The 26,415-nt window shown below is 40.1% G+C and overlaps 1 protein-coding gene across 2 annotated transcripts in view; it reads left to right on the top strand.

Moving 5' to 3' along the window:
• Positions 1–1,259: 1,259 nt before the first annotated feature.
• VIRMA (vir like m6A methyltransferase associated) overlaps positions 1,260–26,415 on the top strand; it is a 62,049-nt gene continuing 36,893 nt past the window's right edge. For both annotated transcript variants that reach the window (XM_088844671.1, XM_055431706.2), the window contains exons 1-5: positions 1,260–1,443; positions 15,185–15,300; positions 18,989–19,075; positions 20,474–20,522; positions 22,003–22,171. In XM_088844671.1, coding sequence (XP_088700797.1) covers positions 1,381–1,443; positions 15,185–15,300; positions 18,989–19,075; positions 20,474–20,522; positions 22,003–22,171 — 484 coding nt within the window. In that variant the 5' untranslated portion in view covers positions 1,260–1,380. The remainder of the gene's footprint in view (positions 1,444–15,184; positions 15,301–18,988; positions 19,076–20,473; positions 20,523–22,002; positions 22,172–26,415) is intronic.

Raw genomic sequence — 26,415 nt, 5'->3', positions numbered from 1 at the left:
GGGTCGCCCAGAATCGGACACTTTTGAAGCGACTTAGCATGCATGCATGTATTGGAGAAGGAAATGGCAACCCACTCCAGTATTCTTGCCTGGAGAATTCCAGGGACAGAGGAGCTTGGTGGGCTGCCATCTATGGGGTCGCGATGAGTCGGACACGACTAAAGCGACTTAGTAGCAGCCGCATAGCATTCTTTCTGCTTTACATATTCCATGGCATAAATATAACAGAGTTTACTGATTTTTCTGAGTGTTTTTTCTTTTTGATTATTTCATATTAATGGCAATTACGTTTACAGTTTTTTAAAACTAGAAATTGTTGCCATGAATACTCTTGTATCTGTAGGTATTTCTCTGGGCACATGTGCAAGAAGTTTCCTAAAAGTGGGGTGTGTGGGTATGCATGCTCAGTCGCCTCGGACTCTTTGCCACGGATGGACTGCAGTCTACCAGGCTCCTCTGTCCATAGAGTTTTTCCAGGCAAGAATACTGGAGTAGGTTGCCATTTCCTGTTTCAGACGATCTTCCTGACCCAGGGGTCTAACCTGAGTCTCCGGCATTTCCTCCGTTGACAGGTGGATTCTCTACCACTGAGCCACCTGGGAAACCAGAAGTTGGGTGGGCACGAGTGATTTTACTAAATAATTCCTAATTGCTTTGTCCAGCACTGGCGCCACTGTAGACTACTGAACAGCTCCAGTTGCTGCAGCGTTCATCAACAGGGAGCCAGGGAGGCTTCCTTTTCACTCTACATGGTAACCGCTCATGGCGTTTCACGTTTTACAATTTTTTGAAATTTATTTTTTTAAAAATTCCACAATAAGCCAGTGGAGTAGGTATTATGATTGACAACGGGACATTGTTCCAGATGAGAAAACAAAAAACCTCTTCGTTTTGAGACAGTGTCATCTTTAAAAGAGAAAAATGTCTTACTTTTCACCCGCGCTGACCGCACCTTGTTCCTGCCAGCCCTGGAAAAGTTACTTGCTGGCGGGTTCACCGGGGCCGCGTATCCTGACTGGGCAGGGCTCCCTAACTTGCCTCCGCCTCTGCTAAGCCCTCCCTGCACTCGGCCACCCCGAGGCCGTCGTGGCTCTAAAACGCAGTAGGACGACGCGGTTTGGACCACTGGAGACGCCGTAGCCGTCTCCCCGCCCACCGCTCCCCTCTCCATCTCCCGGCGCTCAGGGAGCGCTCCCCGCCGCCCTGGAGAGGGCTGGGCAGGCGACTTCCGGCCGCGCGACGCGTAGCGGTAGGCCCTGGTTTCCGGCGCCCGCGCCCCGGTCACAGGAAGTGCCGTCGTCTCGCCCTCTCCTCCGCCGCCGTCGCCGAGCTTGGAGGGCTACCCCGGAAGTCCGCCCCCTTCCCCCGCCCGCGGCAAACATGGCGGTGGACTCGGCGATGGAGCTGCTATTTTTAGACACTTTCAAGCACCCGAGCGCCGAGGTACGTCTTCGCGACGTGATTGCGACCCTGTTTTTCGACTTGGGGACCCTTACCAAAAAAAAAAAAATCGTTAGACGTGCCTCGACTTTTCCTTGTGCCGATTGCCGCTTTAATTCATCACACACGGTCCTCAGCCTGGGTGTGGGCGCCCCGTCTGGAAGCGGGGGCGGCAGCTCCCCAGCCCCTCCTCATTTCCCTGAGTTACCGGAGGCCCCGCGTCGTCTTTGGTTGAGTTGGCTGCTCTACTTGGCTTTGCTTACTCCCGCCCTCCCAGCAGCACCCCCGGGGCCGTTTTGGGCCTTGAAAGGATCCTGAGTGTCAGGTTTACTGCAAGTGGTGTTTCGAAAGGGGTCTCGGACGGCTTGTGTTTGACAGTAGTGTCGCTGACTCAGCGGGTCACGTTGGTTTTCTGGTTTCCAAATTCCTGCTCCTAGGTCCCTTTTCGAACGGGAGTCATGCCACCCAGGTGTGACACTCATTCGTTTGAAGACTGCAGCGTTCTCCACTGTGCTCTGAAACTTTAATAACTACTTATCTCTTGGAAAGATTTCACACGTAAGGACAAGAAGTACTCACAGAGAACGTCCTTTGCATGGAGAATACTTGTGAAGAGGAGAAATTTGTAGTCAGACTGTAGAGGACAATTGTCTTGTCGTCTTGAGGGGTGAGAGTGGGCTGTTGTAATCGTTCTGTATTGAGTGCCCTTGAATGTATGACTGGCTCTGCCATATGTAAATTGAATAACTGGTTAACCAAAGGTTCCCGAAAACCAGCCAACAAGGAACAGTAATGAAGTCCGTTGCTGCTGCTGCTTCTAAGTCACTTCAGTCGTGTCCGACTCTGTGTGACCCCATAGACGGAAGCCCACCAGGCTCCCCAATGAAGTCCGTAGAGAAACTTAAAAGAAGCCCCAGAGCTCACAGTTCTCTTTCAGTGTAGGAGTAATTTAGAGAACTTTTTTTTAAATTGAGGTATAGTTGATTTACATTATTACTTTCAAAAGTACAACATAGTGCTTTACAATTTTTATAGATTATATTGCATTTAGAGATATTATGAAGTATTGGCTGTATTCCCAGTGCTGTACAATATATCGTTGTGTGCGCTTCGTTGTGTCTGACTCTGCGACCCCATGGACTATTGACTGCCAGACTCCTCTAACCGTGGGATTTTACCGGCAAGAATACTGGAGTGGATTGCCATTTCCTCCTCCAGGGGATCTTTCCGACTCAGGGATCAAACCTGCGTCGGCTGCGTCTCCTGTATTGGCAGGCGGATTCTTTACCACTGCAGCCACCTGCAAAGCCCTTATCCTTGTAGCTTATTTTTTTTATACATAGAGTCGTTTGTAGACTTTGCAAGTGATAAAGAACCTGCCTGCCAATACAGAAGAGTCGCGTGTTCGATTCCTGGGTCGGGAAGACCCACAGGGCATGGCAACCCATTCCAGCAGTGTTCTTGCCTGCACAATCCCATGGACAGAGGAGCCTGGCTGGCTACAATCCACAGGGTCACAAAGAGTTGGACTCTACTGAAGCGACTTAGCATGCCCACATGCACAGGCATTTGTACCTCGAGGGAAAACTTTTCTTTCTTCAGATAGAAATGGTAGTGGGTAGCAGATGTACTTTGGAACTTGATAAAATAAAAACTTTGACAACCTTGATCTTATTTTAATGAATGGTTTATAGATCTAAAAATGAAAATATTTGGAAACTGTCACATATCATGTGCTGTGTGTGTGCTAAGTTGCTTCAGTCCTGTCGGACTCTTTGTGACCCTGTAGACTGTAGCCTGTCCGACTTCTCTGTCCATGAGACTCTCCAGGCGAGAATACCAGAGTGGGTTGCTGTGCCCTCCTCCAGGGGATCTTCCTGACCCAGGAGTGGAAGCTGTGTCTTTTATGTCTCCTGCATTGGCAAGTGGGCTCCTTACTACTAGTGCCACCTGGAAAACCTCTTAGCATGTCATACTAACAGTGAATTGATTAGTGGTCTTTCATTTCATGTGGGTCAGATAGCTCTGTTTGTTCAAAGACCATACGTTTCTGAATATAGTTCCAGCTATGCATCACCGACTCTGTGGACATGAGTTTGAGTGAACTCCGGGAGTTGGTGATGGACAGGGAGGCCTGGCGTGCTGTGATTCATGGGGTCGCGGAGAGTCGGACACGACTGAGCGACTGAACTGAACTGAACTGATGCTTTAGAAAACTCACAGTAGAGGCAGTAGTTGGATAAGAACAAAGCTATCATGAATATAGAAATAGAGAACAGTTAAAAATGAAAGAAAACAGTATGATGAATTAGTTTAGTAGGATTCTAGTTTAGGAAAGTTAGCATCCATTCACTTAAGATATATTTAGAAATCTAGTTTTCATTCATTCTTAAGCAAGCATTGAGGACAGTGGAGAGGATAGGACTACCAGAAGGTAATAAATACCTTTTGGCGATGATTGAGGAAGACTTAGTAGAGATCACATTTGAACTGAGTCTTGAAGGAGGAGTAGGGGTTTTGGGGGGTATGGAATATTGGGATTTTTGTCCTCAAGGAGTTTATAACTAGCATGGGAGATGAGATCCACAAAATTATGACTCAAGTTAAATAATGATGAGCACCTGAAGAGACAGAGTGGAAATTCTTTGAGATTTCTTTCCTTTATTTCCAAAATACCCATCAGTGTCTGATATATTAGGACTCCAGCTAATATTTATTTAGATCCCTTTGATGGTACAAATAAAGGCTGTATGATTTCAGGGGAGGGACAGATCACTTTCTATTTGAGAGTATAAGGGAAGACTTCGTCAAGGCACGTGGCATTTGAACTTGATCTTTGGTGGATATGTTGGAGAGGATATGTTGCATAGTTGTAGATAGGAAAGAAGGGTATTCTGGAGTAGTCATTCTTTTGGAAGGGTATGCTGAAGTAGCAGTTTGTAGTGGCCCCTGATGGACTGTTTGAAGCCAGATCATGGAGTTCCTTAAATGGTCAGCAAAGGGGCATGGACTTTATTTTGTAAGAGATAATTAGTTTATGAGCAGGAAAATGATGTGATTAGTAAAATTAAGGTAGGTTTGTACATTAGTGGGCTTCCCAGGTGACTCAGTAGTAAAGAATCCACCTGCAGTTCAGGAGACGGGTTTAATTGGAAAGATTCCCTAGAGAAGGAAATGGCAAACCATTCCAGTATTCTTGCTGGTAAAATCCCATGGACAGAGGAGCCTGGGGGCTACAGTCCTTGGGATCACAAAAGAGTTGGACTCAGCTTCATGACTAAGCAACAGCAAGTACATCAGTACATTGGTACATCAGTAATGCCTAAAATGGTTCAGAATAATCAGAGGTGGCAAATCAAGAAGAAAAGGTGAGACATAATGAAAACTTGAGTTAATAGATGGGCATTAATCATTGTTAGCATTTATTGAATGTTTATTTTGTGTAAGACGTAGTCCTCTGGTAATTTAAATACATTATTTCTAATCCATCCATCATTTTGGAAGATAGTTGTCCCCATTTGATAGATAATGAAACTAAGCATGAGACTTAGGAAAGAGGTGACTTTCCTAATGTGGCATAGCTGAATTAAGATATGCCAATGCACATTTCCTGACTCTAAAGCTGTGCAATGCTGTGTCCCATTGGGACTAAGAAGGAAGGAATAGGTACACGGTCAATTTTGGTTATAGAATTGACAGGGTGGGAACTTGCCTGATGGTCCAGTGGTTAAGAATTCACCTTGCAATGCAGGGTGGACATTTGATCACTAGTCCAGTAATTAAGACCCCACATGCCTTGGTGCAGCTAAGCCTGTGGCTGAGACTACTGAGCCCGCGTGCTCTGGAGCCCTCATGCCACAACTGGAGAGGCTGTGCCTGCGTTGAGAGATCCCGAGAGCTGCCGCCAGGACTCCACACAGCCAAAATAAATAAGTAAATAAATATTTAAAAAAAAAGAATTGCCAGGATTGCAACTCATCTTGTAAGAGTAGCTAAAAATGAGAATTCTAGTTATAGAGAACTGATGGAACTAGAGAACTGGTGGGCCTTGTTAGTCATAGAAAGACTTAAACACAGAATTACTTCTTCCTTAGATAAATGTGGCTGAGTTGTGGAATCTAACTAGTCTGTTCTTCAGTTTCCTGTTATCTCTCTAATTGTAAACCTGTGATTTCCCATTGTCACCTGTCTTCCTAGGTATATGTACTCTTCTGGATATTTTAAGCGCCTACTACTTCACTGCAATATTTTTAGCTTTAAAAACACAATTCAGTCAACTCTTATTAAGCACTTGTTAAAAGTCTTTCTTTTATTAAATGAATATGCTAAGTACTGTGAATATAATAGTAAACTAAGACTTGATTCTTGTCTTTTTGAAATACCACCGTAACAGGAGAGTTAAAAGAAGCAATTAGTTCATTGCAGCACTATTTACGATAGCCAGAAATGGAAGCATCCTTGATGTCTGTTGAAGATGAATGGACAAAGAAGTTGTGGTACATATATACAATGGAATATTATTCAGCCATTAAAAGGAATGAATTTGAGTCAGTTGAACTGAGGTGGATGAACCTAGAGCCTATTAAACAGAGGCTCTGACGAACATTGTAGGCCAGAAAGAGAAAAACAAGTATTTTAATGCATATATATGGCATCTAGAAAAATGCTACTGATGAACTTATTTGTAGGGTAGGAATAGAGATGCAGATGTAGAGAACAGACTTGTAGATACAGTGAAGGAAGACGAATTGAGAGAGTAACATTGAAACATACATTCGGTTCGGTTCAGTCACTCAGTCGTGTCCGACTCTCCGCGACCCCATGAATCACAGCACGCCAGGCCTCCCTGTCCATCACCAACTCCCGGAGTTCACTCAAACTCATGTCCATAGAGTCGGTGATGCCATCCAGCCATCTCATTCTCGGTCGTCCCCTTCTCCTCCCGCCCCCAACCTTTCCCAGCATCAGACTCTTTTCCAGTGAGTCAACTCGTCGCATGAGGTGGCCAAAGTATTGGAGTTTCAGCTTTAGCATCAGACCTTCCAATGAACACCCAGGATTGATCTTCTTTAGAATGGACTGGTTGGATCTCCTTGCAGTACAAGGGACTCTCAAGAGTCTTCTCCAGCACCACGGTTCAAAAGCATCAATTCTTCGGCGCTCAGCTTTCTTCACAGTCCAACTCTCACATCCATACATGACCATGGGAAAAACCATATTATCATATGTGAAATGCCTTCTCACTAGCCAATGGGAAGTTGCTTTGTAACACAGGGAGCTCAACCTGGTGCTCTGTGACAGCCTAGAGGGGTGGGATGGGGTCATGTGGTTCAAGAGGAAGGGGATATATGTATCCTTATCGCTGATTCACATCGTTGTATGGCAGAAACCAACACAACATTGTAAAGCAGTTATTCTCCAGTTAAAAATAAATATTAAAAAGTGTCATCTGGTATACAGTGCTTATTGGATGAATAAAAGTATAATATTTCAAAAAAAAAGCAATTCGAACTTAGTTTGATAAGCACTCATCTAGACTTGATCTGACTTGGCTTTTAAGAGAAAGTTGACATCTGAATGGAGTTGGGAGATGAGCGTGGGAGAGTTCTAAGCAGAGACAGTGGCATGGATGAGGACATAAAGGTGAGGAATACCAGGGCACTTTGAGGCTGTACGTTTGGAGTGATAATACTTGTCTGTAACACCAAGGAATTTGGCCTAGTGTCTTGAACTGGAGAAGTGACCACTGAAAAGAAGGGAAATATTAGATTGGTGCAAATATAATTGTGGTTTTGGACCGTGAATTTTAAATTATTATTAATAACTAGGCTCAAACAAATCTTTATTAATCAAAATAGGAACCATTAAAATCAACACTTTTTGCCAATGAGAATTAAGTTTCTTTTATTCCTGTAGCATAAAAAAATCCCTGCTTTGTGATTCTGTGAACTCTTGGAACACATTTTCTGGGTCCTACTGGTCGTGGAAGCTTTTTCCTTACAGAAAATTGTCGAGTTGCTTGGTAGTTGGTTGGTGAGAGGCCAGGTGAATATGGCAGATGAGGCAAAACTTTATTCAACTTTTAAAGTGTTGGTTGTGCAAAGTATGGTCAGGTGTTGTGGAGAAGAATTGGGCCCTTTCTGTTGACCAATGCCGACTGCAGGCATTGGCCGTTTTTCAGTGCATCTCATTGATTTGCTGAGCATACTTCTCAGATGTAATGGTTTCATCAGGATTCAGAAAGCTGTAGTGGATCAGACAGGCAGCAGACCACCAGACAGTGACCATGACCTTTCTTTGGTGCAGAGTTGGATTTGGGAAGTGCTTTGGAGCATCTCAGTCCAACCACTGAGTTGGCTGTCGGTGGTTATCATATACAATCCACTTTTCATCGCACATCACAATTTGATCAAGAAATGGTTCCTTGTTGTTGCATACAGTAAGAGAAGATGGCTTTCAAAATGACAATTTTTTTTATTTTTGGTCAGCTCATGAGGCATCCACTTAAAGAGATTTTTCACCTTTCCAATCTGTTTCAAATGCTGAACAGCCGTAGAATGATTGATGTTGAGTTCTTTAGCAGCTTCTCGTGTAGTTGTAAGAGGATCAGCTTTGATGATGGCTCTCAGTTGTTGTTGTCAACTCCCAATGGCCAACCACTGTTCTCTTCATCTTCAAGGCTCTTGTCTCCTTTGCACAACTTGTAGAACCATCACTGCACTGTACATTCATTAGCAGTTCCTGGGCCAAATGCGTTGTTGATGTTGCAATTTGTCCCCACTGCTTTACGACCCGTTTTGAACTTTGAACTCGTAAGAAAATTGCTTGAATTTGTGTTTCGTCTAACATCATTTCTATAGTCTAAAATAAATACAAAATAAACAGCAAGTAATAAGTCATTAGCAAAAAGAAAAAGCCAGAAATACACATTAATGATAACATACCCACATTATTAAGAATATATTCCAAAATCAAGCAGCAAATTTCAACAGTGCAAAAACTGCAGTTACTTTTGTACCAACCTAATACATAGATTTGAGACCTGTACATTGATTAGAGGTTTAATCAATAGAACTTGATGTTTAAATGAAGAAATTATTTAGGTGCGAGAGAATGAGAAAGAATCAGTCACTGATATAGGACAGTTTAGTTTTGGACTTGTTGAACTTTTGGTGCCAGAGGTTCATTCAAATGGAAATGTCCAGCTGGCAGTTGGATGTAGTGGTCTGGGGCTCAGGAGAGAAGTCTTAATGGAGGTACAGAGTTTTGGAGTTGACTTCCCAGCAGTGGATGAAAATCTTAGAGAAGTGTAAGGTAAAGGGGAAAGGAAAAGATATAGCCAACTGAATGCAGAGTTCCAGAGAATAGCAAGGAGAGATAAGAAAGCCTTAAATGAACAATGCAAAGAAATAGAGGAAAACACCAGAGTGGGAAAAACTAGAGAATTCTTCAAGAAAATTGGAGTTACCAAGGGAACATTTCAGGTAAAGATGGGCACAATAAAGGACTGAAAAGGAAAGGACCTAACAGAGGCAGAAGAGATTACGAAGAGGTGGCCAGAATACACAGAACAGCTATACAGAAAAGATCTTAATGACCCAGATAGTGACATTGATGTCACTCACCTAGAGCCAGACATCCTGGAGCGTGAAGTCAAGTGAGCCTTAGGAAGCATCACTACAAGCAAAGCTAGTGAAGGTGGTGGAATTCCAGCTGAGCTATTTCAGATCCTAAAAGATGATGCTGTTAAAGTGCTGCACTCTATGCCAGCAGATTTGGAAAACTCAGCAGTGGCCATAGGACTGGAAAAGGTCAGTTTTCATTCCAATCCCAAAGAAAGACAATGCCAAAGAATGTTCAAACTGTCGTCAGTTATGCTGATTTCACATGCTCGCAAGGTAATTTTCAAAATCCTTCAAGCTCATCTTCAGTAGTACGTGAACCGAAAACTTCCAGATGTACACACTGGATTTAGAAAAGGCAGAGGAACCAGAGATCATGTCGCCAACATCCACTGGATCATAGAAAAAGCAAGGGGATTAAAAAAAAAAATCTGCTTCATTGACTGTGCTGAAGCTTTTGACTGTGTGGATCACAGCAAACTATGGAAAATTCTGAAAGAGATGGGAATACCAGACCACCTTACCTGTCTCCTAAGAAACCTGTCTGCAGGTCAAGAAGCAACAGTTAGAACTGGACATGGAACAACAGACTGGTTCAGAATTGGGAAAGGAGTACATTAAGGCTGTGTATTGTCATCCTGCTTATTTAATTTATGAAAGTGAAATTGCTGGTTACTCAGTTGTGTCCGACTCTCTGTGACCTCATGGACTGTAGTCCTCCAGGCTTCTCTGTCCATTTGATTTCCCAGGCAAGAATACTGGAGTGAGTTGCTGTTTCCTTCTCTAGGGGATCTTCCCAACTCAGAGATCAGACCAGGTCTCCTGCATTACAGGCAGATTATTTACCATCTGAGCCACCAGAGAAGATTATTTAACTTATACCTCATTCTAAGTGGGGGGCTGGATGAATCCCAAGCTGGTATCAAGATTGCTGGGAGAAAGATCAACAACTTCCGATATGCAGATGATACCACTCTAATGGCCGAAAGTGAAGAGGAGCTAAAGAGCCTCTTGATGAAGGTGAAAGAGGAGATGAAAAAACTGGCTTAAAACTCAAGATTCAAAAAACTAAGATCATGGCATCCGGTCTCATCACTTCATGGCATATAGAGCGGGGAAAACCGGAGACTGACAGACATTCTTTTTTTGGGCTCCAGAATCACTGAAGATGGTGACTGCGGTCACAAAATTAGAAGACACTTGCTCCTTGGAAGAGAAGCCATGACAAACGTAGACAGCATATTAAATAGCAGAGCTATCACTTTGCTGACAGAAGTTCACCTAGTCAAAGCTCTGGTTTTTCCAGTAGTCATTTACAGATGTGAGAGTTGGACCATAATATATAAAGTAGAGTGAGGGTTGAAAAATTGGTGGTTTCTAATTGTGGTGCTAGAGAAGACTCTTGAGAGTCCCCTTGTACAGCAAGATCAAACCAGTCTTTCCTAAAGGAAATCAACCCTGAATATTCACTGGAAGGACTAATGCTGAAGCTGAAGCTGCAATACTTTGGCCACATGATGCAAAGAGCTGACTCACTGGAAAAGACCCCAGTGCTGGGAAAGATGGAAGGCAGGAGAAGAAGGGGATGACAGAGGATGAGATGGTTGGATGGTATCATGGACTCAATGGACATGAGGTTGAGCAAACTTCAGGAGACAGTGAAGGACCCGGAAGCCTGGTTGGACAGGCAGAGTTGGACACAACTTAGTGATTGAACAACAACAAGCTACTCTGCCCTACTTTTCTCCCACATTTTGCCCTCCAGCCTTTGTGAACTATGTCTGTAACTTCTTGAAGCTTCCCAGTTCTTGTTTGCATTCCTTCTGTGCATGCTTGTCACTTTGCCTTAAAAGCTTTCTCCCTCTGTTCCACTGATTCTTGTTTTCCTTAAAGATTTACTTAGATCAGGTGGTCCTTCTTTTGGGAAGCCTTCCCTGGCATTCTTCTCTTCCCCTCACAAATGTTTGCCTACAGTCTCATTTAGGTAAGTACTCCTTACAATTTGAAGTTTTCTGTATGAGTCTTCAGTTCAGTTCAGTCGCTCAGTCGTGTCCGACTCTTTGTGACCCCATGAATCACAGCATGCCAGGCCTCCCTGTCCATCACCAACTCCCGGAGTTTACTCAAACTCATGTCCATTGAGTCGGTGGTGCCATCCAGCCATCTCATTCTCTGTCGTCCCCTTCTCCTCTTACCCCCAATCCTTCCCAGCATCAGAGTCTTTTCCAGTGAGTCAACTCGTCGCATGAGGTGGCCAAAGTATTGGAGTTTCAGCTTTAGCATCAGTCCTTCCAATGAACACCCAGGATTGATCTCCTTTAGAATGGACTGGTTGGATCTCCTGGCAGTCCAAGGGACTCCCAAGAGTCTTCTCCAGCACCACAGTTCAAAAGCATCAATTCTTCGGCGATCAGCTTTCTTCACCGTCCAACTCTCACATCCATACATGACCACTGGAAAAACCATAGCCTTGACTAGAGAGACCTTTGTTGGCCAAGTAATGTTTCTGCTTTTTAATATACTATCTAGGTTGGTCATAACTTTCCTTCCAAGGAGTAAGCATCTTTTAATTTCATGGCTGCAATCAGTATCCACAGTGATTTTGGAGCCCAAAAATATGAAGTCTGACACTGTTTCCACTGTTTCCCCATCTATTTCCCATGAAGTGATGGGACCAGATGCCATGATCTTAGTTTTCTGAATGTTGAGCTTCAAGCCACACTTTTCAATCTCTTTCACTTTCATCAAAAGGCTTTTTAGTTCCTCTTCACTTTCTGCCATAAGGGTGGTGTCATCTGCATTTCTGAGGTTATTGATATCTCCCCTGGCAATCTTGATTCCAGCTTGTGCTTCTTCCAGCCCAGCGTTCCTCATGATGTACTCTGCATATAAGTTAAATAAGCAGGGTGACAATATACAACCTTGACGTACTCCTTTTCCTATTTGGAACCAGTCTGTTGTTCCATGTCTAGTTCTGACTGTTGCTTCCTGACCTGCATACAGGTTTCTCAAGAGGCAGGTCAGGTGGTCTGGTATGCCCATCTCTTTCAGAATTTTCCACAGTTTATTGTGATCCACATTATCACAGTAATTTATCTGTTTGTCTACCTCAATAGATTGTACCTTTATGGTAGGGATTATGTTTTGTCTTTATATTCTCAGGACCTAGCATACCTTGGAACATTATAAACATTTAATAAATGTTTAGAAATAAATATTGAATAAAAGTGAAAGCAACTAATATAGAAACTCTTCTACTTACAAACAAAATAGATTTTGAAAGGCTATAAAACCTTAAGTTCATTTTTTAGGTCCATAGTGACTATACCCTAACTACTACTAATACCCTTCATTAAATAGCAGAGGGGCAGGGTGGAGGAGGATAGAATAAATAAAGTTTTGTTCTAAGTTTCCTTTGTAAATATTAATGATAATTTTTAAATGTATAAGCAAAGGAACTTCTATACAGTAGATTTTTTAAGTAAAGGAGTTATTTACAGGAAGGAAACAGAACCAAAGTTTGAGGCAGAATGCTTATTTCGTTTATAAAAGTCTAGTGTAGTATTTATTGAATACCTACAGTATATTTGTAATAATTAGGATACAGTTTCAGTTGCTGCCATCAAGTCAGGATAACGGTGGGTTAGATAAAAAAAGACTGTCTCTCAATCTGACTGTAGGTATTCTAGGGCTAACATGACAGCTCTGCATTGTCGGGGACAGGCTTTTCTGTTCTCTTCCTCTCTCATTCTTAGGGTATCTCCTGCATCGTCCAAGACAGCTCACTGTAACGTGTGTTCTAGAAAAGCAGCAGGGTATAGAAGAGGTGGCAGGAGGTTCTGAAGTCAGAACTTTCTCTTTAAGAACACGACATAGAGTTGCCGACATCACTTCCATTTGCATCCTATCGATGGGAATCTAGCAATCACATGTTCACGCTGGCTTCCCAGAGTCTAGGCGAGTCAGTTCACTTGTGCCTAACTCTAAGAGCGTTGTGTTGGAAAACAGCTAGCAGTCGGCCTCAATTCATGTTTATCCTGTTTCTTGTATATCTTTGCGAGTATAAAGTACATTTGAATCGTTAAATTATATTAAGATTTCTAGATCTACATATTTGGTTATACTTAATCTGTGAGGTTAAAGTGCAAAATTAGAAAGTCATTCTCTGTCCCATTTTAGGAAAGACTCATTTGACCAGTCTTCTGGTCTGTTGAGAGACACAGTATTCTTTCTAGCTTCAAGAGCACTCAGGACTCAGTCTTTCTAGATACAAATTATATGAACCATTTTTGTTAAAAACTTCAATCACTAGGCAGTGATGGTTGGCTGCTTGTTGCAGAGCACAGGCTCAAGGGTGTGTGGGCTTCAGTAGTTGTGGCTGGCAGGCTCTAGAGCATGGGGTTGTAGCTGAACTGCTAGGAAAACTTGATATAAAATAATAGTCCAAAAACAATGTGAAAAACTTCTTCTAAAATTATTAATCACAAGAGCTAATTTGTCTGATCTTGTGTCAAGTGATACCTTGAAATAAATGTACACTAAATTTATGGTGTCCATTTATGTTATTATGATACATTCTTTTTTTAAATGTTTATTTATTGCTTTATTTGGCTGTACCAGGTCTTAGTTGTGGCCCGAGGGATCTTTGATCTTCATGGCGCCCTGCAGGTTCTTTAGTTGCAGCATGTGGGGTCTAGTTGCCTAGCCAGGGATTGAACCCAGCCCCCATGCATTGGGAGCTCAGAATCTTAGCCACTGGACCAGCAGGGAAGTCCCGATAAATTAAGTTTGTGGATATTTTTCTCTTTTTTAAATTTGAGAGGGTTTACCTTATCTAATTAGTACCTGAATGACTTCCCTTGATCTCTTGATATTAGTTAGTATATAAGTTTGGTAAACTAAGCTAATTTAAGAGATTCACAGTCTGTCATCTATAATTGAGAAATTAAAAAAATGGCAAGAAAAATCTGCCCTGAATTCATCAGGCCATATGTTGTGCTTTGAACTGACTTTATGCTTGTTATAGTCTTTACTTAGTGTGAACGTTTATACATTTGCTGTAGAAGTATTAATGTTTTGGTTACAAGTTACTGTCACAGAAACTATTGGGGTGTTAAGTAATATGCAGTATTTGTATCATTAGTTTCTAAAAGTCCTAAAAGTCAGGATTCTGAAAGGCCTCTGGCTCCAGAGGTTTCCACTAAAGCAGCAGTCCCCAACCTTTTTGGCACCAGGGGCCGGTTTCATGGGAGACAGCATGACCCCGGGTGGGAGGTGCTGGTGTGGGGATGATTCTCATAAGGAGCATGCCGCCACAGTCCCTCACGTGTGTCGGATCCACACTCCTATGAACATCGAATGCCACCAGTGAGCCATCGGGAGGCGAGCTCGGGGCAGCGTGAGTGAGGGGAAGCTGGTGTCACTGCAGGTGATGCTTCGTTTGCTTGCCCGCTGCTCACACCCTGCCGTGTGGCCCCTTCCAGCCTGTGGCCTGGGCTTGGGGACCCCTGCAGTAGGGGTTATCGGTCTGTATTGGCCCAGGCAAGACAGCAGGGAAGCAGATGCAGAAAATGTTGTTATACAAGGGGAGGGATTTAACTAGGTACATTTTATCATCAGCTGTTTTTTTTTTTAAAACGTTTTGGCTGTGCTGGGTCTTCGTTGCTGCCTTGGGCTTTCTGTGGTTGGTGGACAGTGGGGGCTATTCCCTAGTTGCGATGCCTGGGCTTCTCATTGTGATGGCTTCTCTTGTTGCAGAGCACGGGCTCTAGGGCGTGTGGCTTCAGTAGTTGTGGCTGGTGGGCTCTCGAGCGTGGGGTTAGTAGAGGTGGCACATGAGCTTAGCTGCTCTGTAGCGTGTGGAATTGTTATCCAGGACCAGGGATCAAACCAACTCCCCTGCATTGGCAGGCAGATTCTTAACCACTGGACCACTAGGAAAGTCCCTCGTCGGCTATTTTTAAAAATGGTTTTTACACCATTTATAATATAATAGCACTGTTTTAATGATAGTGTTTATTTCAAAGTTATTTGTGACATTCTAAATGAAACAAATTGAAGGTGAATAAATTTTGACTAGACAAAGTGTTTTGCTTACAGTATATTCTTCTCTTTTCTTAAAGCAAAGTTCTCACATAGATGTGGTTCGTTTTCCATGTGTGGTTTATATAAATGAAGTTCGAGTCATACCCCCGGGAGTAAGAGCCCATAGCAGCTTGCCTGACAATAGAGCATATGGGTGAGTCAGTTTTCTTTTTTAAAAGTGTTTTTGACTAAAGATGACCTAGAAACATACTTCCAAATGCAAAAATTTAAGGTAATATTTTGTAAGTAAAAAACAAAAAACTTTATTCAGTTTTAGTTATGTTGCATTATAATTGACTTTTAAGTTTTCTGTATAATCCATATATTACTATAAACTTGAAAAGAGTAATTATTTGACCTAAGTACTAGACTAAATTTTTCTTTCTTCATTTCTTTTTTTTTAATTGGTAGAAATAGGTTTATATTTTCCAAACTATTGTAGGGTGGCACAGTATAGTAGACATAGTATTTCTAATGTGCTGTTTTCCTTGAAAATAAATGCATCTGAATATTGAGAAATATATCTTTTATTATGTCACATTTTTTATATTATAGTGTTGTTTTCATGCCTTATGGTGATCATCTTAACCTGATACATGTGTCTTTTTGTAAATATGTAGCTTCACATTAGCCATTAGTTGTACTGAGCAAGTAGTTATGAGCATCATTTCTCTTTTTTAAGGTCTGTGGGAAATAAACCAAATGTAAGACATTGTTCCTAATGTGGAGTTGTTTTTTTTTAATTATTCTTTTTTTGTGGTTGTACTATGAGGCTTGCAGAATCTTAGTTCCTTGACCAGAGATTGAACCCAAGTCATGGCATTGAAAGTTCCTTACTGCTGGACTGCCAGGGAACGAGGAATTTGATCTTTGTTATAATGTGAATAATCATCATCATCTGATTTTAATTACATGAATTGGAGATAAAAGCTAAATTTTGGTTATGGAAGCATGACTATGTATAATAAATATATCGGTGGGTTTTTAGCTTATAGCCTAGGTATCAGTGCCACATTGTGACATGTCCATGGTTTGATAGCTAAGTTTCTATTACATGAAAGAGTTAAGCCAGCTACGTAGTAGTGGCTGGTACAGTATAGACTCAAAGTTAAGGGCTCATTTCTTCATAGTTGTGAAAAGTAGTTTGTTATTTATAGAGGTAGTTATAAAATTCTTCAAATGTTTAAAGGTCATTCAAAGGTAAAACATTAAAACAAAGCAATAAGAATGATTAACGTTTATATGACAGATCATTATAGCTAACTTTTTTGCCACATGTAAGGGAATAAAAATTCCTGTTTTCCTGTGTTTCTTTCTACTTTTCCTAGAATGTAGAATGAGAAAGATAGAGTAATGATAGAGTATCCAGCAGACTTCTCTAATTGCACTGCTTTGGGGCAAGAAGGTTCTGTTGTTACCTGCTGCTGTGTAACAAAGCTCAGCAAATTTAGCAACTTAATCCACCACTATTTCTGAGGGTCAGGAACTTGGGTGCTGCTTGATTGGCTCAGGTTCCCTCATGAGGTTATAACCAAGTTATAGGCCTCAGGTTGCAATCTCAGAAGATTTGACTGAGGCTGGGGAATTTTAGAAGCCCACTCACATGACTTTTGGCGGGAGATCTTCATTTCTTTGCCAGGAGATCCTTTCTGTGTGTCGCTGTGTCACTGCACGGGTTCTTCCAGGGTGAGTGATCCAAGAATGAGAGTGGGAGAGCATGCCCAAGAAGGAAGCCACAGTCATTGTATTTTGTAACTTAGTATCAGAAATAGCATAAGTCACATACTTCAATATACTGCTTTTACTATATTCTGTTGACTACATATTCTGCTGGTACAGTGTGGGAGGGACCTATACAGGGGTGTGAATATCAGGAAGCAGGAGTTTTGGGGGTCTATTTTGGAGGCTGGCTATAACAGCAGGCAAAATGGATCTCTTGTCATTAGCTGCAGTGGGTAAGAGCATTACCTTTCCCCTCTTTCTCTCCTTTTTCTTAGCTGGGGATAAATGACTATTCATGTTTTAATAATTCCAAACATGAAATTGTTAGCAGAAACAGTGTTATACACAATATGTTATAAACCATAAGATGAAGTACTAATTCAGTAATACAAATGTATTGGTTTGGCCAAAACGTTCATTCAGGTTTTTCCACTACGTTTGATGGGAAAAACCCGGAAGAACTTTTTTGCCGACCCAATAAGATATTGGGAAGCCTGAAATCTCAAGGTTGAAAATAATGTTAGAGATCATATATTTGTGCAGCACACTTTACGATCATATTCTAATTATAAAATTCAGAACTGTGTAAGGTAAAATTAAAATCCTTATAATCCCTCTATTCTGAGAGAATCTTAGCATTTTGATGTCCTGTGTTTTTAAATTTATATGTGAGCATTTAAGGGGGCTTCCCAGGTGATGTGAAGCATTTGTGTGTGTATATGTATATATATGTGTATATGTATATTTTTTGAGAGGGGGTAAGTATATTTTATATGAGATTAGGTTTTAGAGTCAGCAATTTTTAAGGTGAAAATCTTGTGAAGTCAGACTAGGTGGATTCCTTAAAGCACTTTTCAGTGACCAGGATGTGAGTCTTTGTTGCCTCCAGAGGAAATAATTTGCATTTCAGCCTATTTTCCTCTCCTTTTGGAGGCCAGGGTCTGGTTATAAGCCAAAAGGTAGCGGGGGAGACTGGAGTTGCTGAGCACACGCAGTTGACTTTGGGTGAGATGACTGTGCCGTGCGCTCTGACCCAGGCGCGCTGTTCTGTGTGTTCCGTTATTTCATTTAGCCTTACGTCAGGAGTGCTTCCCATCACTTAAATTTATTTGAAAATATGATTTCTAATGACTGCATACTCTTAACAGATCAGTGTACTGTCATTTATTTGGCTAGTTCCTAAAGTGGGACTGTTAGATGGTTTTTAGTTTTCAGATTATTAGTATAATGAATCTCCTCTTGAAAAAAACATCCTTGTATATCAGTGTTTCCATAGAAATACTTTGTAATGAAAAAGTATTTTTAGATTAAATGGTGTGAACATTTCTCAGTCTCATGAGTTGTATTGCCATATTGTCTTTCAGAATGGTTGTACCTGTTTGTATTTCTAACAGAAATACATACGGGAATCTCTTCTGTAGTACTTTGGGCATTACACTTTTTACCATTTAGATTTTTTGTGAATAAACAAAGCATGCGTTGTCTAAAAACTGATTTTAGTTGAGGCAAAGGAATTTCAGCCAAGGGTATATAGTAAGATTTCATTCTAATGCAAATTAAATAGGCTTTAAACTTTACTAGGTAAGTCTATAAAAAAAGATTTATGCAAATTAATGCTATACAGATTGCAGTTTAGTCCTTAAGTCACAGTTTAGGGCTCTGATGCTCAAATTATTATAGTCCTGTATGAATATGGGTTAAGCTGAAATTAAATGGTAATTGTTATTTACAACTTAAAGTTAACTCCTGATTCTTTTCTGCTAATAGAATAATGATATAAAGAATTAAAAAACTATATCTTAATTAATTAGCATTTGCCATTAAAATGCATAAAAAATTTAGATGTCTGTGTGTTTTAAAATGGTCCAAGCAGCAGGCAAAAGATACTTGATGCCTATAAACTTTTCAGTAATATTCAAAGTGAATAGTTGACTACTTGAGAATTGGATTGTGAATAAAATTACAGGAAATATTGCAGTTAACTATGTTTTATTTAAATATTAGGAATATTTTATCTTAATTCTCGACTTGCTCTTACGTTTGTGCTTACTTTGTTTTTTGTTTTAATTTAAGAACTGGTTATCGTAAAGGCTGACGTTTCACCTTTGTTTCATTCACAGGGAGACGTCACCGCATACGTTTCAGTTAGACTTATTCTTTAACAATGTCAGCAAACCAAGTGCCCCGGTTTTCGATAGGCTGGGAAGGTATGTACTTGCTGGGTCATCTCACCAGACACTCATAAGTTAGTAAGCAAAACCTTTTTATTCTTTCGATAGGTTGGGAAGGTATGTACTTACTAGGTAATCTCTCCAGACACTCATAAGTTAGTAAGTGAAACCTTTTTATTCTTTCGGTAGAAGAAAAGTATGATATGATAGTAGACCCAAGAATTTGGTTTAATTATAACAGTTGATAATATTAAGGAAATGTCACGCTCCTAAGAACAAGTTGTGTTTATTTATAAAATAAAACTTTAAATGTGTGAAACATTAGCCATCTTTTGTTTGATTTTTATTGGTATATGCATTTCTTATACATATCATATGATTTGGTAATAACCTTCTAATTTGGAAAATATTACTTTTTGATTCTTTAAAAAAAACCTCTATAAATGCATTGAGATTTTATCTGTGGTTTTTACGTCACACTGCTGCATAATTTAAAATTCCATAGCCACATTTTTGTAAAATGAGAAATTTGTTAATAGATACCCCTACTTTGAATAATTTAATACATACTGACTAGATATTATTAACAGTGCTTGTTTTGATATCTGCAAATTAATTAACCATTAAATGGTTTTACTCACTTATAAAAAATTTTAAAGGCAACTTAAAAATGGAGATTTTCTGATCCCTGTCAGAAGTAAGTTTTTTAGACTTTGCTTATTCTTTTATTGATTCTCCATTCATTTATTATTGCATTACATTGATAATTTAACCTTTTTTTTAAATGAAGGGGGCCTAGGTAATCTGATGCAGCTAATTTTTAATACATAGAATGTTTTTTTTTAAATTGGTACCTGATAAAATAGGTGCTTTTTAAAAGTTTTAGTCCCAGTATGCTTTTCTTTGAAGACTATCTGTTCTGTTCTGTTCAGTCGCTCAGTCGTGTCCGACTCTTTGTGACCCCGTGGACTGTAGCCTAACAGGCTTCTCCATCCATGGGATTCTCCAGGCAAGAATACTGGAGTGGGTTACCATTTCCTCCTCCAGGAGATCTTCCCGACCCAGGGATCGAACCCGGGTCTCCCGCGTTGGAGGCAGACGCATTAACCTCAGGGAAGCCCTTTGAAGACTATAGGGCTGTGGACTGATCTGGCTGTATGTTAGAATTACATGGGGTGCTTTTATTTTTTTTATTTATTTTTTTTCATGGGGTGCTTTTAAACAAACCTTGACATCTACACTCACCTGAAAGCAACTGAACTAGAATCTGGGGGGTTTATTTTATACTTGATATCATTTTGTGGGGAGTAACTTAAACCCAAACTTTGTAGTTTATTAAAATAAAAATCTAGCGTTTGATTGAAATATTTGAATCTTCATGAACTGTGATGTTCAGTGTTTGAACCTGTATATTTGTGCCTCCTCTTTTAACAGCCTGGAATATGATGAGAATACTTCCATCATCTTTAGACCCAACTCAAAGGTAATCGTGGAAGTCAATTTTCAGCTTGTTGCTACTGTTGTTCTCACCTCCATTCAGAGTTTTGATCCAGATAAACCCAGTGATGCAGAATGTTACCGTATTTAGTTCTAATTCTGCAGAATTTCATCATTTCTCGTCTGATTCCTTTGTATTCCAGAAGCTGTTTTCAAATGGAGCAAAGACATTGTAATGCTATTACCTATCTATGTAGCTCTTCATTCTAATTTCATATTTGGGTCAGGAAAAAGCCAGCATCTGCTTTTCCTTCTTTTCATTTAGGTGGGTGGATTTTGAAGATGATGGGCCGGTAAATTATTAAACACCACTGTATCTTAATTAAGGTGTCTTTTTAAAAATTCATATTTCATACTTCTTCCTTGCATATCAGAAATGTGTCTTCTTTCTTGATACCAAATGCCATTCTAAAAGCATCTAAAAGATCTGAATCATGAAAGAACCAAAATCTAACTATAATGATGATCTAGTATGGGACTATTCAGCCTGCTGTTTGTTTTTGGTGAAGAAGTACTTAACATTCTGCATGTTGTTTAAACTAAAAATTGTATTCTCTATCTCTTTATCTTCTAGTGATTTTTCTGTTCAGAATCTGTCAGTCCATGGGTATAATCTTTGAGCCTTACTTCTGGTCCCTTAGCTGGAGTTTGCTAAGATGAGCGAGGAAAATAATAATTTCTTTCTCTAGAAGGGATCCCACTACCACTTATTATTTCATCTTTACCCAACATTATAGAATGGGAGAAGAACTCAGAAGTCAGGGACTTTGGTTTCAGGGTTTTCCTGGTGACACTCTTGTTTTCTTATTTGTTGTTAATATTTCTGTTGTTGGTAGATAGGCTCTGAAAATGTAAAATTATTTTATAAGGAAATATTGAGAGTTAATGGCCTTGATAAAGTCTTTGATCTTTTTATGATAAAGTGTCTTTGCAAAAATAATTTGTTTAATGCCTCTGGTTACCCTTACTTTTTAGGTACAGGGTGAGTACATAGAATATACCTGATTTGCATGTATGAGTTGGGCGTTTATTAATAAAAAGAATGCCAAGTAATTTTATGGGCTTTATAATTCTTGAGACTGGACACAATTTGTACTTCTGTGTATCTTCATGACCCCTATAACTATCTGGGTTTAATTTATTAATTGGCAGTAACTCCCTTCTAATTTCCTTTTTAATTTCTCTTCTCTTGGTTAGGAATCTGGTTATGCTTTTTGAATAGAATTGACCTAAAGTATAGGACTGAGGTGATATAGTCTTGAGACAGTTTTAGGTGTGATAACTCTAGAGGGCCATGTAAAAGTTGTGCCTCTGGGTGAATTTCCACCAGTATTGCTCTGTGCATTTTCAGCATGCTTTTAGATATTAGTTGAACCCACAGGGTAATTAGATACCAGTTTGCTTCTGACATATTAAAACATTAATTTGAAAGATATCTCTTCCCCATCCCCCTCCCACCAAATCAGGTGAATACTGATGGTTTGGTGCTAAGAGGCTGGTACAACTGTCTGACGCTGGCAATATATGGATCAGTGGACAGAGTCATAAGTCACGACAGAGATTCCCCTCCACCTCCACCTCCTCCTCCACCGCCTCCCCAGCCACAGCCAAGTGTGAAAAGGAATCCAAAGCATGGTGAGAATTTTAAATTTGCTTTTATCAGTGAAACTTAGTTTCATTACAGTGGGAAAGATAACTCAAAGAACTCTTGTATCTTTTGAACCTTGTTTAAGGCTTGACAGGTTATCTGTCAGTCTTCCGTTCTTTCTTTAGAAGAGTTTCTTTTTCTATTGAAGTGGTTGCATTTTATTTTCTTCCTCTACTTTCCAAAAATGCTTTTTTAATTGATCCGAGGTTTTTTGTTTGTTTCTTTAAAATATATAAATGATAATAGAATCCATGGTTATTTGTGATTTACAATGAAAATTGTCTCTCAAAGAATTAGAGAATGGGACTTCCTTGGTGGTCCAGTGGCTGAGACTCTTGTGTGCCCAGTGCAGGGAACCCGGGTTGGATGCCTGGTCAGGGAATTAGATCCCACAAGCCGGAATTAAGAATTCTCATGCTTCTACTAAAGATCCCACATGCCACAATTAAGGCTTGGTGAAGCCAAATAAATAGTATTAAAAAAAAGAGAGGAAGAGGGGCCAGAGCTGCTTCTTTCTGGCATGTGAGGACACAGTGAGAAGGCAGTTGTCTGCATGCCAGGAAGAGAGCTCTCATAAAACACGACCATGCTGGCAGTCAGATGTCAGACTTCTTAGCCTTCAGAAGTACACGAAATAAATGTTTATTGTTCATTAAAAAAAGAAAAGAACAGGCAATAAGTTTGGTATGTGTTAACGGCATTTCTTTTATCAGATTTCTTTGTATGTCTAAATCTTAACTAAAGGAGATTTTCCCCTTTTGGGAAAATAAAAACTCTAGGGACTTCCCTGGCAGTCCACTGATTAAGACTGCACTTTCAGTGTAGGTGGCGAAGGTTCAGTTTCTGATTGGGGAGGTAAGATCCCACATACAGTGAAACGTGGCTCCCAGAAAATGCCCCCACAAACCCACCCACCCCCCTGAAACAAAGCATAAGCCTTCTGATAAACTTCAGTGACTTTCCTTATATAAAGCAGGTTTTTTTAATGTTTTCCAGGGTCTGTTTTCCTCATTTGGTATTGTAATAAGGAGATTGAACTAGTAGAACTAAGGAGATTTGGGAATAAATTTTGAAATTACAGTTGAGGTCATAGGGAAAAATAGTTTGCTTTACAGTTAGCATTTTATGAGCACAAGTAAAATGACCATTGTTTCTCTTAGTCCTTATATAATACTGTTGTGCGAGGTCTTTGTCTCTGATGGTGATCCCACACTGTAGTTTAATCTTTTTTCTTGCATCTTATCTGCTAAGCACAGTTAATATTTCACTTTTCTTTGTATCCTTCATTCTTCTGTGCTCATTTGTCTTTTTTTCTAGACTGTGAGCTTTTTGTGGGCAGAGAAGTGTATTTTACTTGTATTTGTATATTTGGTCTTTTTTGTAAATTTTATTTATATAAACCAAAAACAGTTTATCCATTTCACTCATCCCCACCTCCCACCCTCTGGAAATCACCAACCAGTCTCTTTGTGTCTATGAGCTTATTATTGGTGTTCTTTTTAAACTTACTTTTTTTAGATTGCACATTTAAGAGAGATCATATGGTATTTGGCTTTCTCTGTCTGATTTATTTCCCAGAGCATAATGCCCTTGAGGTCCATGTTGCAGATGGCAAGATTTCTTTCTTTTTTTTGTGGCTGAATAATACTCCGTTGTATTAATATGTGTATGGAATAACATACACACCCTCCACATTTGCTTTAGTCTTTCATCTGTTGATAGACGTTTACCTTGTTTCTTGGCTACTGTATTTAATGCTGCAGTGGACATGGGAGTGCATGTAACTTTTCAAATTAACATTTTTATTTTCTAGGGTAAATACTCAGAAATGGAATTGCTGGATCATTACGTTGCTTCTACTTTTAATTTTTTGGGGAACCTTCGTACTGTTTTCCTTTTATTAGAGGCACCAGTTTACCTTCTCACCAACAGTACACAAAGATTTCTTTTTCTCCACATTCTCACCAACAGGTGTTATTTCTAGTCTTTTGGTAATAGCCACTCCCTGGTGGCTTAGTGGTAAAAGAATCCACCTGCCAAGCAGGAGATGTGAGTTTGATCCCTGGGTTGGGAAGATCCCCTGGCGAAGAAAATGGCAACCCACTCCAGTATCTGTGCCTCGGAAATCCCATGGACAGAAGAGTCTGGTGGGCTACAGTACATGGGGTAGCAAAGGGTCGGACCCAATTTAGAGACTAAAAGAGCAACAAATTGTGACAGGTGTGAAGTGATATCTCATTGTGGTTTTGATTTGCATTTCTATGTTAATTAATGATGTTGAGCATTGTTCCATATACCTTTTGTTTGTTCTAATAGGTTTTTGTGGAGTCTTCAGTCATATCCGACTCTGGTGACTCCATGGACTGTAGCCTGCCAGACTCCTCTGTCCATGGGATTCTCCAGGCAAGAATACTAGAGTAGGTTGCCATTTCCTTCTCTCGGGAATCTTCCCTACCCAGGGATTGAACCTGTGTCTCCTACATTGGCAGGTGAATTCTTTACCGTGGAGCCACCTGGGAAGTCCAATGGAATCTGTAGGGTTTTCTATATATTATACACGTTTTCCCTGCTCTCTGAAAGTGTGTTCCTGTGAAACCTTTTGCAAGCCAGAATGATGTAAAGTGAAGAAACAGTTACCTTAGGACACATCTTACTAATGGATGTACAAAGTCAATTGGGATAAAGCACAGATGCTCACAGACATAATTCAAAGCTGTGGTGGCTTAATGCTGAGATGCTAAGCGTAGTTGCTGGGGAAGGAGCTTGGCAGTGCCACTGACTTTTTTGGGGTTATGCTCCCTCTATAACAGCTCACTGCAAAATTTATTTGGTTAGTGAAAACAGGTGCTAGCATAAAGTTTTTGTAAATGTAAAGTGGCATAAAGTGAACTCCTAAAAAGCAGGGAACAGAGTTGGACGCGACTGAATGACTAAGAGCACACATATGGTGTGGTAGAATCCCTCTGTACCTGCTTTGTTGGAATCTTTATCTTACATTGATTTCAGTTCTGTCAAATTATTTTCCTGCGTCTGTTGAGATGATTGTATGATTTTTATCCATTTTGTTAACATACCACATTGACTAATGTGCAGATGCTAAACCTCCCTTGCATCCCTGGAATAAATCCCACATGATCATGGTGTATGATCCTTTTAGTGTATTATAGAATTTGGCTTGCTGATATTTTATTGAGGATATTTGCATGTATGTTCATTAGGGATATTGACCTGTACCTTTCTCTTTTTTTTAAACTTATTTATTTTTAATTGGAGAATGTAACTTTCTTTTTTGGGCTTCTCAGTGATAAAGAATCTGCTTGGGAAGCAGGAGACACGGGTTTGATCCTTGGGTCGGGAAGATCCCCTGGAGAAGGAAATGGTAACCTGCTCCAGTATTTCTTGCCTGGAAAATTACATGGACAGAGAAGCCTGGGTGGGCCACAGTCCATGAGGTTGCAAAGAGTCAGACACAAGTGAGCGATTGAGCACACAGACACAACTTTGTTTTCTTGAGACATCCTTGTCTAGTTTTGGTATTTGAGTCATGTTGGCCTTACAAATGATTTTTAGAAAGCTTTGAGAAGAATTGGTATTAATTCTTCTTTAAATATTTGGTAGAATTCATTAGTAAAGCTGTATGGTTCTGGACTTTTGTTTTGGGGAGGTTTTTGATTAGTGATTCAATCTCCTTATAGTCATTGGTCTTTAGATATTTTGTTTAATCATGATTCAGTCTTGGTAGGGTGTATGTTTCTAGGGCTGTATCCATTTCTTCTAGGTTGTTTAATTTGTTGGTGTATAATTGTTCATAGTAGGTTCTTATGATCCTTTGTATTTTGGTGGTATCAGTTGTAGTATCTCCTCTTTCTGATTTTGCTTGAGTTCTCTCTTTTTTTTCCTCGGTGAGTCTAGCTAAAGGTTTATTAATGTTATATTTCCTAAGCTTGTAGTTTCATTGATATTTTCTGTTGTCTCTAGTCTTATCACAGTGTAGTCTACTGACTTGTCAGAGACAAATACCACATGATATCACTTATATCTGGAATGAAAACATGGCACAAAGGAACCTATCTACCAAGCAGAGACATACTCACAGATTCAGAGAACAGCTTTGTGGTTGCCAAGTGGGGAAGCAGGGTTGGGGAGGAATGGGGTGAGTTTAGGGTTAGATACAAACTATTACATATAGATGGATAAACAGTAAGGTTCTGCCGTGTAGCACAAGGAATTA

This window comes from Moschus berezovskii, chromosome 16 (assembly GCF_049115385.1).
Source record: "Moschus berezovskii isolate FMDL1 chromosome 16, NW_MosBer_1.0, whole genome shotgun sequence".
NCBI classification, from domain to species: domain Eukaryota; kingdom Metazoa; phylum Chordata; class Mammalia; order Artiodactyla; family Moschidae; genus Moschus; species Moschus berezovskii.
Note: the sequence above shows the minus strand (reverse complement) of the source record. Positions and strands in the feature narration are given on the sequence as shown.